At 35.1% G+C, this 14,126-nt stretch overlaps 1 protein-coding gene across 5 annotated transcripts in view; it reads right to left on the bottom strand.

Moving 5' to 3' along the window:
* The window catches only part of LOC103214483 (phosphatidylinositol 3,4,5-trisphosphate 3-phosphatase TPTE2-like), a 108,301-nt gene that overhangs the window by 20,789 nt on the left and 73,386 nt on the right, over positions 1–14,126 (bottom strand). For 3 of the 5 annotated variants that reach the window (XM_073014371.1, XM_073014372.1, XM_007960494.3), the window contains 3 exons: positions 12,487–12,547; positions 11,588–11,669; positions 11,396–11,484 (listed from right to left, as the gene is read on the bottom strand). The exons of the other annotated variants lie outside the window; for them this stretch is intronic. In XM_073014371.1, coding sequence (XP_072870472.1) covers positions 11,396–11,484; positions 11,588–11,669; positions 12,487–12,547 — 232 coding nt within the window. The remainder of the gene's footprint in view (positions 1–11,395; positions 11,485–11,587; positions 11,670–12,486; positions 12,548–14,126) is intronic. 5 annotated transcript variants of the gene reach the window in all.

Here is a 14,126-nt window from a genome sequence, read left to right as displayed (position 1 = left end):
ATAAATGTGAATCACCACACAGAAACCACATGATCATCTCAATAGATGCAAAAAAAAAAAAACCTTTTGATAAAATTCAACATCCTTCTTGACAAAAAACACTCAAGAAACTAGGCATTAAAGGAATACACTTCAAAACAGAGCCTTCTATTATGAACCCACAGCCAACATTATAACAGGCAAAAGCTGGACGCTTCCCCTTGTGAACTGGGACAAGACAAGGATGCCTAATTCTCACCACTCCTATTTAACATAGTAGTAAAAGTCTTTGTCATAGCAATCAGGCAAAAGAAAGAAAAAAAATGGCATCCAAATAGGAAAATAAGAAGTCAAACTATCTCTCTTCATCAACAATATGATTCTATATCTACAAAATCCAAAAGACTCCACCAAAAGGCACTTGGAACTGACACGTTACTTCAGTAAAGTTTTAGGATACAAAATCAATGTACAAAAATCAGCAGCATTTCTATACACCAATAATGTCCAAGCTGACAGTCAAATCAAGAACATAATCCCCTTTATAGTAGCCACACAAAAAATCAAATACCTAGGAATACAGATAACCGAGGAGGTGAATGATCTCTACAGGAAGAACTACAAAACACTGCTGAAAGAAATCATAGATGACACAAACAAATGGAAAAACATTCCATGCTAATGGACTGGAAGAATCAATATCACTAAAACGGCCATGCTACCAAAAGCGATCTACAGAATCCACATTTTTCCAATCAAGCTACTAACATCATTTTTCACAGAACTAGAAAAAAACTAATTCATATGGAACCAAAAAAGAGCCTGAATAGCCAAAGCAATCCTAAGCAAAAAGAACAAAGCCAGAAGCATCACAGTATCCAACTTCAAACTATACCATAAGGCTACAGAAACCAAAAGAGCATGGTACTGGTAGAAAAATAAAATAGATCAAAGGAAGACAATAAAGAACTCAGAAATAAAGCCAAGCACAGAAAGCCATCTGATATTTGACAAAGTCAACTAAAACAAGCAATAGGGAAATGACTTCCTGTTCAATAAATGGTGCTAGGATAGTGGGCTAGCAATATGCAAAAGAAAGATATGGCCCTATACCTTTCACCGTATACAAAAATTAACTAAAGACAGAAAGACCTCAGACTATAAGAATACTAGGAGAAAACCTAGAAAACAACATTCTGGACATTGACCTTGGGGAAGAATTTACGACAAACTTTTCAAAAGCAATTGCCACAAAAACTGACAAGTGGGACCTAATTAAACTATAGAGTTTCTGCACAGTAAAGAACCTATCAACACAGTAAACAGACAACCTATAGAATGGGTGAAAATATTTGCAAACTATGCATCTGACAAAGGTTTAATATTCAGAATCTATAAGAAACTCAACAATTAGGCAAAAAAAAAAAAAAAAACCATTAAAAATGGGCAAAAGATATAAACACACACTTCTTAAAAGAAGACATACCAGTGGCCAAGAAACAGATGAAAAATGCTCCACATCACTAATCATCCGAAAAATGCAAATCAAAACCACAATGTGATTACATCTCATACCAGTCGGAATGGCTATTATTAAATAGTCAAAAAACAACAGATGCTGGTAAGGCTGCAGAGTAAAGGGAACACATATACACTGTTAATGGGAACGTAAATTAGTTCAGCTACTATGGAAAGCAGTTTGGAGATTTCTCAAAAACTTAGAAATACCATTTGACATTGCAATCCCATTACTGGGTATACATCCAAAGGAAAATAAGTTGTTCTAACAAAAAGACACATGCCCTGGCTTGCTCTTCTCAGCACTACTGACAACAGGAAAGACACAGAATCAACCTAGGTGCCCATCAGTGGTGGACTGGATAAAGAATATGTGGTACATATATACCATGGAATACTACACATACATAAAAAATAAAATAATGTTCTTTGCAGCATCATGAATGCAGCTGGAAGTCATTATCCTAAACAAATTAATGCAGGAACAGAAAACCAAATACCGTATGTTCTCACTTATAAGTGTAAGCTAAACAGTGGATGCTCATGGACATCAAGGTGGCAATAATGGATATTGGGGAGTTCTAGAGGGGGCACAGCAGAAGGTGACACAGGTTGAAAAACTAACTATTGGGTCCTGTGCTCAGTACCTGGGTGATGGGATCAATCATACCCCAAACCTCAGTATCACACAATATACCCAGGTAATAAACCTGTACATGTACTTCCGAATCTAAAATAAAAGTTGAAATTATACCAAAAAACTAAGCTCAAAAAGAAAAAATATCTTTGCCCATTAAAAAATAATAAAAATACAAGAATCATCCTATATCAGAAATCTATATTAATGTAATTTATCATATTCACAGATTAAAGTAGACATATCTCACAATTATGTCAATTAATGCAGAGAAAGCATTCACTACAATTCAGCCTACAACTGTGACTTTAAAAATTAATAAAAACTAGGACACTTCTTTAACTCAACAAAGGGAATCTACCAAAATACCTACCAGGAACATCATATTAATGATGTAATACTGATAGCATTTTCTTTAAAGACTGGAATTAAACAAAAATGCCCATGTTCACTGCTTCCATTTAACAATGTACTGCAGAGCCTAGCCAGTGCAGTAAGTCAGTGTAGTAAGTAAATCTATAGAATAACTTGTTAATCTAACGAGACAGTTTAGGAAGATTTCTAGATGTAGGCTGAACATAAACAAAAATTAATAGCTAAATCAAGGATTCAGGTTGAAATCTTTACAGTAATTACTTAAAAAAAAAGAAAAGGAGTATATAACTTCCAAGGTAATGGTAGAGAGTGAGAAGGAAAGAATTATTAAAATTCAATAAAAGCAAAACACAAAGTCAGTAAGAATATAGAAGAGTTAAATAAATTTAACAAATGGATGTACATAGAACCATTGTTCTCAACAATGCATAATACGTGTTCTTTTCAAATGTACAGAAAACATTTAACAATATCGACCAAATTCTGGGCCATAAAGCAAGTCTACACAAATTTCAAAGAAAAAAAAAAACATAGTATGTTCTGTGTCCACAACACAATACAATCAGAAATAAAAAACTTTTTTTTTTTTTTTTTTTCAGATGGTGTTTCGCTCTTGTTGCCCAGGCTGGAGTGCAATGATATGACCTTGGCTCACTGAAACTTCTGCCTCCTGGGTTCAAGTGATTCTCCTGCTTCAGCCTCCCGAGTAGCTGTGATTACAGGCATGCGCCACCACACCCAGCTAATTTTTGTATTTTTAGTAGAGACGAGGTTTCTCCATGTTGGTCAGGCTGGTGTTAAACTCCTGACCTCAGGTGAACCACCTCCTCGGCCTCCCAAATTGCTGGGATTACAGATGTGACCCACTGCGCCTGGCCTCAGAAATAAAAAACTTAAAGATAAATACAGAAGTCTCCTATGTTTGGAAATAAGAAAGTATGATTCTGCATAACTCATGGGTCAAAACAAAACAAAACAAAACACCAAGCACAGTGAAAACTGGAAAATAATTTGAACCCAGTAAAATGAAAATATTACATATGAAAATTTGTGGGATGAAGCTAAAGCAATTCTTAGAAGAAAATGTGTAGCCATAAATGCTAAATAGAAAACAGAGTGGTCGACACTCTAAGAATTATTCATCTTAAGAAGTCAGGAAAAGAACAAATTAACCCAAGGAATACAGAAGAAAATACTAATATAATACTAATTGATGAAATAAAAAATAAATAATAGAGACCATCAGTAAGGCCAAAAATCTGTTACTTTTAAAAGACTAGTCAAATTGATAATTCCCTGGTGAGACTAATCAAAAGAGAAAAAGGGAGAAGGCACCAAGAAAGTAATGCAAGGAATAAAAAGGGAATGCCTCTGTAGACATTAAAATGGTAAAATGATATTGTGAATAATTTGATGCCAAGACATTCGCAAACGTAGATTAAATGGACAAATGCTGGGAAAACTATAACTTACGAAAACGGGCTAAGGAAATAAAATTATAAAAAATTCTATAGGCCAGGCGTGGTGGCTTATGCCTGTAATCCCAGCATTTTGGGAGGCCGAGGCAGGCGGAGCACGAGGTCAGCAGATCGAGACCATCCTGGCTAACACGGTGAAACCCCGTCTCTACTAAAAATACAAAAAATTAGCCGGGCCTGGTGGCGGGTGCCTGTAGTCCCAGTTACTTGGGAGGCTGAGGCAGGAGAATGGCGTAAACCCAGGAGGTGGAGCTTGCAGTGAGCCGAGATTGCGCCACTGCACTCCAGCCTGGGCGACTGAGCGAGACTCTGTCTCAAAAAAAAAAAAAAAAAAAAAAAAAAAAATTCTATATCTGAAACTGAGCCATAATTTAAAAACTTCTCCCCAGAGAAAACTCTAGACCAATGTAGCTTCACTGGTGAATTTCACTGTACACTTAAGAAGAAAAAAAATTAGCATGCATAAATTCATCAAGGGAATAAAAACTGAGAAAATGAAATCTAACTCATTTCATGAAGCCAAGTTTCAAAAAACTATGAGAAAAGAAAATTATAACCAATCACACTGATGACATGAATTTGAAAATCCTAAACAAAATATTAACAAATAGAATCCAGGAATTTAATAATAAAATATTTTAATAATTAATAAAATAGTATAGCAAAACTCAATTATATTTATTCCAGAAATATGTTGGTTTACCACTTAATCAATCATGTAATTAACCACATTTATTTATAAGATAAATGGGAAAAATTATCATCTCAAAGATTCAGAAAAATCTGGAAAAATTCAACATCCATTCATGAAAAAAAAAAAAAAAAAACTCTCAGCAAACTAAAGACATTGTTTTTTCTTTTCTTTTTCTTTTCTTTTTTTTTTTTTTTTGAGCAAATGTCTCACTCTGTCACCTAGGCTGGAGCGCAGTGGTGCGATCTTGGCTGACCGCAACCTCTGCCTCCTGAGTTGAAGCTCCTCTGGAGTAGCTGGTATTACAGGCATGCACCACCACATCTGGTTGTTTTTATTTTTTCGTAGAGACGGTGTTTCATCCTGTTGCCCAGGCTGGTCAGAAGTGATCGGCCCCACTGGGCCTCCCAAAGTGCTGGGATTACAGGCATAAGCCATGGTGCCTGGCTGAGGAATTTCTTTTTCTTTTTTTTTGAGATGGAGTCTCGCTCTGTCGCCCAGGCTGGAGTGCAGTGGCGATCTAGGCTCACTGCAAGCTCCGCCTCCCGGGTTCATGCCATTCTCCTGCCTCAGCCTCCTGAGTAGCTGGGACAACAGGCGCCCACCACCACGCCCGGCTAATTTTTTGTATTTTCAGTAGAGGCGGGGTTTCACCGTGTTAGCCAGGATGGTCTCGATCTCCTGACCTCGTGATCCGCCCGCCTCAGCCTCCCAAAGTGCTGGGATTACAGGCGTGAGCCACTTCGCCTGGCCTGAGGAATTTCTTAATCTGATAAATGGTAGCTAACACACACACATACACACACACGCTCCTAAAGCAATTGGAGAAACGCTGAAAGCTTTTCCTTTGAGAATAGAAGTGTACATTGATGGCTGCTATTGCCACTTCTAATTTTACACTGTACTGAAGGTTCTAGCCAGTGCTAGGGGAAAAATATGACTGAAAAGGAAAAAATACAATTTATTATTTTCACATGATATAATCATGTACTATAAAATCCAAAAGAATCTATAGATAATTTAGTAGAACTAGTAAGTGAGTTTAGGCTGGGTACAGTGGCTCAGGCCTGTAATCCTAGCATTTTGGGAGGCGGAGGCGGAGGCTGGCAGATCACTTGAGCCCAGGAGTTTGAGAACAACCTCGGCAACATGGCAAAACCCCGTCTCTACAAAAAAATCAAAAAATTAGCTGGGCGTGGTGGCACCTGCCTGCAGTCCTAGCTACTTGGGAGGCTGATGTGGGAGGATTCCCTGAGCCCAGGGAGGTTGAAGATGCAGTGAGCCATGATCACGTCACTGCACCCCAGCCTGGGTGACAGAATGAGACCCTATCTCAAAAAAAAAAAAGTGAGTTTAGTCAAGTAGCGAATTACAAGATTGATAAATAAAATGAACTGCATTTAAATCAACATTTAGAAAATAAACATTTTAAAGGGATATCATTTCAATAACCACAACATTTCAAATATGTAGGAATAAATCTCATCAAAAATATGCAAGCTTTCTACACAGAAAATAAGAAAACATTGTAAAGAGAAATGGAAGGAGACCTAACTGAATGAGAGAATCTCTCTTTTCATGGGTTGGATGAGTCAATATTGTAAAGATTCAATTCTCCCCAATCTATAGATTCAACACAATTCCAAAAATATTTCTATCAGGTGTGTGTATTTAACTAGTTGATTCCCAAATTTATATGGAAATGTAGACGGCCTAAAATACACAAATAATTTTGAAGAAAAAGAAAAGATGATTGTACTCACTTAAGTGGAAATAAGGACTTATTAGAAAGCTACAGTAAGATGGTTGTGCTACTGGCACACAAATGAAAAATCAGTGAACAGAATAGAAAGGTCAGAAACAGACTCAAATTCTGCAGGGTAGTAAAGTAATGAAAATCTTCTCAACCAGTGTGCTGGAATAATTGGATAGCCATATATGGAAAAAGATGAAACCTAACCCCTTCCTCACACCATGCTTATAAATCAATTTTAAAAGGAATGAACCTTCTAGAATAAAATATAGTAGTAGAATGTCTTTAAACTCAAGGAAGATTTTCTTAATCAGGACACAAAAACACAAACTTTATAAAAGGAAAGCATAATACCTATGATGGTAATACAGCTAAGAACTAAAGGCAAATCACAGAGCAGAAAAGGTTTCTTGAAATACATATATGACCAATAACAGAATGGAAATCAGAATACATAAAAAACTGCAAATCAAGAGAAAAAAGACAAATAATCCAAGAGAAAAATGGGTAAGAAAATTTAATAGTTACTTTACAACAAAGGATATCCAAATACTTAATAATCTTAAGAAAACTTCCTCAATCTTATTAGTAATTACAGAAATGCAAATGAACACCACCATAATATGCCATCACACAAACACCCAATGGCTAAAAATACAAATACTCAGAATTGCAAGTACTGGGGAAGATATGGAACGCTTCGAGTGTACAATACCAGTGGAGTGAAAATTGGTACAACTGTTTTAGAAATAGGTGACATTATCAAATAAAGTTCAAGATTAATTACCCTAAGACAGAACCATTTCAATCTGAGGTATATACTGAACAAAAATATGGTCACATATGCAACAAGAAATGTGTATTTTTAAAAGCAGCATCATTGGGCCAGGCGCCGTGGCTTACCCCTGTAATACCCCCGTAAGCTCTTTGGGAGGCCGTGGTAGGCAGATCACTTGAGGTCAGGAGTTCGAGACCAGCCTGGCCAACATGGTGAAAGCCTGTCTCCACTAAAAATACAAAGCAGCCAGGCATGTTGGCAGGTGCCTGTAATCCCAGCTACTCCGGAGGCTGAGGGACAAGAATCACTTGAACCTGGGAGGCTGAGGTTGCAGTGCGCTGAGATCGTACCACTGCACTCCACCCTGAGTGACAGAGTGAGACTCTGTCCAAAAAAAAAAAAAAGCAGCATTATTTATCATAGTAAAAATTGGAAACAACCCAAATGTAAAAGAAAAAAAAAAAGAGATTCCATTTGCAGTCACAATTTGTGTAGGAATGAATTTTTGAAAATATATGCAAAGACATGATGAAGAAAATATAAAATATTATTAAAGAATGAACAAGATCAATCACATGTATAACTTAATATCACAAAGTTGTCAGTTCTCTCAAGTTAATCTATAAATTCAATGTAGTTCCAATGAAAATCCTAAACGTGTTTTATAATGGAACTTGACAAAATTATTTTAAAATTTAATGTATGAATAACGTTCCAAGAAGAGCAAGACAATTCTGCCTTTATCAAACTACAATATAAAGCTACAATAATTACAAAAGTGTGATATAGAGAACTTAGAAACAATTTTGAATATTTGTAGAAACTTGGTATATGATTGAGAGGAATTACAAATAAATGGAGAACAAAATAGCATGCAATTGATGATGTTAGGACCATTGGCTACCCATATGAAAAAAAAAAACTTCCCCCAAATTTCAATTAGATTAAAGACCCAAATATTAAAAATGCAACTTGAAGATTTTTGAAGAAATGTAGAGTATCTTTACTATCTCAGTATAGGGGTGAATTTCCTAAACATGACAGAAAAGCATGAAATACATACACACACATAGACTAACACATTTTACTACATTCACCATTACAAACTTCTTTCCAGCACAATGGCTCACACCTGTAATCCCAGCACTTTGGGAAGCTGAGGCGGGTGGAACATTTGAGTCCAGGAGTTCAAGACCAGTCTGGGCAATATAGGGAGACCCTGTCTATACAAAAAATACAAAAATTACCCAGGCGTGGTGGTGAATGCCTGTAATCCCACCTACTCAGAGGAGTTGAGGTGGGAGGATCACTTGAGTACAGGGAGGTTGAGGCTGCAATGAGCTGAGATTGAGCCGTTCTACTCCAGTCTGGGTGACAGAACGAGACCGTGTCTCAAAACAAAACAAAAATTTACAAACTTTTATACGACAAAATAAATCACAATCAAATTTAAAAAAAACACACACACAGTGGGAGAATATACTTGCAATACTAAGAGAAATTGACATTCAGATTCTTTAAAGAACTCATACAAATCAATAATAAAATATTTCTACTATCATGATACTACTGGTAACCCGCAGGCAGCAACCAATCAGAAGACAGCAAGACTAATACGAATGAACATTTAAAAAAAGAGGCTTCTCTGGTGCATACCAGCGGGATATTCTCTAAACAACCCCAAAAAATCAACAAAATATTCAGTGAACACTTACATTATGCAAACCCCTTCTCAGCAAAAGTTTTTAGAAAAAAGTCAAATTTCAAATCCTTCAAGCCAGGAATTAGCATTAGTTAATAGAAAACTGATGCTACTGCTTGATAATAACGTTTTTGTTTGAGCAATGTGAAATGGCCATTTTTAAACCAAAAGATGGTTAAAAAACTGGCAACTTCAAATGATTCAACCTCTATCTTCTTAATTTAACTATGGTATTGTAAATTGCCAGTTTATACAGAATATTCAAACCTGTAGAGCTAAACACTGAACCTGTATATTAACTAATGCGCTTGAAACTAATTCTCAATAAGACTAAAACTTCATTTTACTGAATTATATAAATCAGTTTACAGTGTTATGTTTTCCTGGAATTTGATATAAAAATGGTTTTACAGCCCTCTAAGAATATAATTCTTCATGTTTGTCAAAAATTGTGAAATATCCTTATATGATTATTCAAAACCTAAACCTGAATGAGAGAAAATCTAACTGAACTTAAATTGTTTGGTTTTACAAGTGGCTTTTCTGCCCATTTTAACCCCACCAATATATACTTCTTTGTATCATTACACTAGAAAAAGTCCAGTATAATTTTTGAAATAGCATCTCTATGTTGGTTCCCTTAATCTAAAAGATTCTCACCAAGTTTAAGAACAACCTTAAATAAAAACAGATATATAGACCAATGGAACAGAATAGAAAGCCCAGAATAAATCCACCCGTTTTTCAGCTGATCTTCGACAAAGGTGCCAAGAATCCACGATGAGGAAAGGACAGTCTCTTCAACAAACAATACTGGGGAAACTGGATAACCACTTGCGGAAGAATGAAATTGCACCCTATCTCACCCAGTATACAAAAATCAACTCAAAGTAAAGACTTAACTGTGAAACTTGAAATTGGAAAACTACTAGAAGAAAACATAGGGGAAAAGCTTCTTGACATTGGTCTGGGCCAAAATTTTTTGGATATGACTGAAAAGCATAGGCAAAAAAAGAAAAAATAGACAAATGACATTGTATCAAACTGAAAAGCTTTTGCACAGTAAAGGAAACAATTATAAAGAGACAACCTACAGAATGGGAGAAAATACCTGCAAAGCATATATTCGAGAACAGGGTAATATTTTTTTTAAAAAAAGGAACTCAAACAACACAATAGCAAGAGAACAAGTTACTTGCCTAAAAAATGGGCAAAGAACCTGAAAAGATATTTCTCAAAAGAAGACATATGAATGGCCAAGAGGTATACGAAAAAATGCTCAACATCATTAATCATCAGGAAAAGCAAATTAAAACCACAAAGAGATATTCTCATACCTGTTAGGACGGTGATTAACAAAAAGACAAAAGAAGAGTTGGTGAGGATGTAGAGAAAAGAGAACCCTCTTGTACACTGTTGGTGTGAGTGTAAATTAGTAGTTATTATGGAAAACAGCATGGGGATTCCCCAAAAAACTAAAAATAGAACTACCATATGATTTGGAGATTCCACTTCTGGGTATATATCCAAAGGAAATGAAATCTGCACTCCCATGTTCACTGCAGCCTTATTCATAATAGCCAAGCTATGAAGTCAATCTAAATGTCTGGATGAACGGATAAAGAATATCTGCTATATATAAATAAGAACATACTATTCAGCCTTAGAGGATATCCTATCACTTGAGATAATAAGGATGAAACTGGAGACCGTTATGTTAAGCGAAAGGAGCCAGGCATAGAAAGACAAATATTGGATGTCTCACTTATTTGTGGACTCTAAAAAAGTCAAATTCATAGAAGCAGAGAGTAGAATGGTGGTTACCAGGGGCTGGGGGGAACAAAAAGGAGGGATTGTGGAGATGTCAGTTAAAGGATGCAAAATTTCAGTTAGACAGGAAGAAGAAGTTCAGGAAATTTATTGTACAAGATGGTGACCATAGTTAATAATAATATAGACTTGAAAATTACTGAGAGAGTGCAATTTAAATGTTCTCACCACAAAAAAGTAAAAAGTATATGAAGTAATGCATATGTTAATTAGGTTGATTTAGCCATTTTACAATGTTTACATATATCAAGACATCATGTTGTATGCCATAAATATACTTTTTATTTGTTAATTTAAAAATAAAAATAGCAGCCTTAAATAAAAGTACTCTGACACTCCAAACTTAAAGACTTTGTATTTTGAGAGACATAAACTGGCAAATGAAAAATAAAGATATCCAAATAGTAGAAAAACAAGGGAAAATATGCTCAACCCTCTTTAGTTCTTTTTTCCTTCCCTTCCTTATCCTCTCCCTATCTCCTACTCTTGCTCTTCTCCTCTTTCCTTTCTCCTTCCCTTCTTTCAGTCTTAGAGCTAATATTTTTAAATGCTAACAATTACTAATACTTAATAGCAACACATATCTTGTTCTTGTGCTTTCCATGTATTTACATGTCTTTAGAATGGGAGGAATAAAAAGAAAAACGTTATTACCTTTGCCTCCTTTACAGTGAATCACTATGATGTTTTCAGGATCTTGAGCCAGCCACTCCTCTACTTCCTTGGAGAATGCTACCATCTCCCTGATTTCAAGTTTAGGATTTTTAGTTGAATTAAAATATTTTCAAAAAATCAAGCCCAATATATTTAGCCCCCTTCTGATAGTCAACGTAGCATAAAACTTACCATAGAGTGGGGACATTATGATCATCAATCATGATTCTACTGACCCTATTATGGAAGTGCTTAGGATCATAAGCTCTTTCACCTAAAATAAATAACATGTATGTCATATCTCTCTATACAATAACACAGTAAATGATGAAGTTATGAATCATATAAAATATCTTATTAGAAATTCCCTATCCATTTCAAAAGGAGCTTTCCAAGTTGCTCCTGCTGCTCTAAATAAAATAAACTTAAGAGTCTCAAAAACATAAGGACAGTAGTGGATTATCCATCTCACGTCACCTAAACTCAACTTATTTTAGTTTAATAGGTGTAATTTTTAACTTTTTAGCAGACTATTCATTATATTATTGCAGGGTAGTTAGAAACCATGCAAGAGGTAAATGTAACTGGCCAAAATGATTGCCCCCCTGTCTATTGAGCACACAGGTAGAGAAAAAAATTAGGACAGAGTGGTAAGCTGGGTTGCGACCTATTTTCTAAAGAGTTTTTTTGCTTTTTTCCCATCTGCGGCCCTGCTCTCATCATAACCCACTGCTAATGGGTCAGGGGACTCATTTGTTAAATTGTCTATGTCCTCGTAACACAATCTGGCAGGAAAAACAGACAGATTTTCCTAAACCTAGTATCGCCAGAACAGATCTTCCCTAAAATGGTTTGCCTCCACTCCAGCCTCATTAGTCCTGCCAGAGCTGCCTCCTTCATAAGGGTACTCTGTGCTCCTGGGCTAACTCCTTCTACCAAATGGGGCCAGTCCAAGATGGGGATTTTTAAATTCCTTCCGCACCAGCACCAAATACTTATGATTAAATGCAATGTAAAAAACAAAATCATCTTCTTACATTCAGTAATCTGTTTTCTATCTACAGTAGCAATATACAGAGTAATGTACATACTGCATAGATTGTAGACTCGATAGTGGTTTGGATGTTTCTTGTCTAGAAACTGTACAACTTCCTAAAACAGAGAAACACATATTTTACATATTTGCATGGCACCAACATAAGCCATTTCCTAGGAGGAACCTAAAATGGTTATTACTTTCTATTACTTTGTCTCTCATCAGCATCTTCTAGGGGAGACTCAGGGAATAAAGGGTATGCCAATTTCAAGTTCTAATCCACTGTGGTTTTTCAAATAGTCCACAAATATGTGTTTGACTACTCAGATTAGCCTCTATTGTAAATACACACTGTTTAAAGCTATTAGAAAAGTACATTAGATGGTTAACGAACTTTAAGTAAATTTGTTCCAAAGCATTAATTCACAGTTAATGTGATTCTTATTTAAATCTAATTCATATTGGTTTTTATTTAAATTTCATTCTGAATAGGTATGTCGTTTAGATAGTGGTTTGAATATTACATTCTACCTAAGCACTATGTAAGCAAATAAATGCAAAAAGTATTACAGTACGATTGTGTGTGTATGTATGATAGAAAAAGACAAACATATTATATCAATTTATAAATAACTGGTAACAATATGGAGACTTTTTTGGCTCACCTGTTCTCTTAGTTTTTTAATGAAGATATATATGTACCGCTAAGTGTGTGTGTGTGTGTGTGTGTATATATATATGTATAACCTTTCCAATGAAAAACAAATAGTAGTTATTATTTGAAATATAGTTAATATAACTACATGAATCCAACAATATTTTCAGGAAATATATCTTTCTGAAACATATGTATATATCTCTGTGTAACAACAAAAATGACACAAAATTTCAAAAACGGATTAGTATGGTACCCTCAGAACAATGTTTACTGGCTTAATATTGAGGAAAAATAAAATTAAGGCATCGAAGTCATCCATTTATTAAACTGGTTATCTATGTTAGGAGGAAATAATACATCAAAAAGATGAACACCCTGAATCTGCACAGTGGCAGAGGGGAGGGATTAAACATTTCACATACTTCAGAATTCATGAATTTTCTTACATAAAATCCATATAGGTTTAGAAATTACATATTAAAAACTACAACTATCTATGAGAAACTTAAGTGAATTTTAATCAATTCTTTGGATGAGGAAGAACTAAAAGTGTTGAATCAATGGAAGATCAATAGCCTTGGGTTTGACTTCATAAAATTCTGAAATTTCTGTTTAAAAATGCTATAACGAACAACAGGGGAAAATATTTTTTCAGAAAAATGGACTATTGGGGACTATATCTTATCTAGGATAATAAATTAATAATTCATTAACAACAACTTAAATATTACTCCCTCACCTTATAGATAAATGGGCCAAGGACATAAACAATCCATAAAAGAGAAAATCAAACTGATTAACAGCCTACATAAATATTCAGTGTCACCAATAACGAAGTTAAAACAACAGTGACATGACCTTTGCACCCATGAAATTAGCCCTTTCTCTTTTAATGAGAAAATCCAATGCTGGCAAAATAAGACATGACATTAAAAACTTTGATTTATTGTTGATACAACAATACAATTGCTCTTGGATTTGGCAATATATATTAAGAACCCTAAAAATACTCATTCTCTTTAACTAGGTAAGTTCAC

This window comes from Chlorocebus sabaeus, chromosome 3 (assembly GCF_047675955.1).
Source record: "Chlorocebus sabaeus isolate Y175 chromosome 3, mChlSab1.0.hap1, whole genome shotgun sequence".
Lineage (NCBI taxonomy): Eukaryota > Metazoa > Chordata > Mammalia > Primates > Cercopithecidae > Chlorocebus > Chlorocebus sabaeus.
The sequence above is the reverse complement of the archived record's forward strand: the minus strand, read 5'-3'. Positions and strand labels throughout refer to the sequence as shown.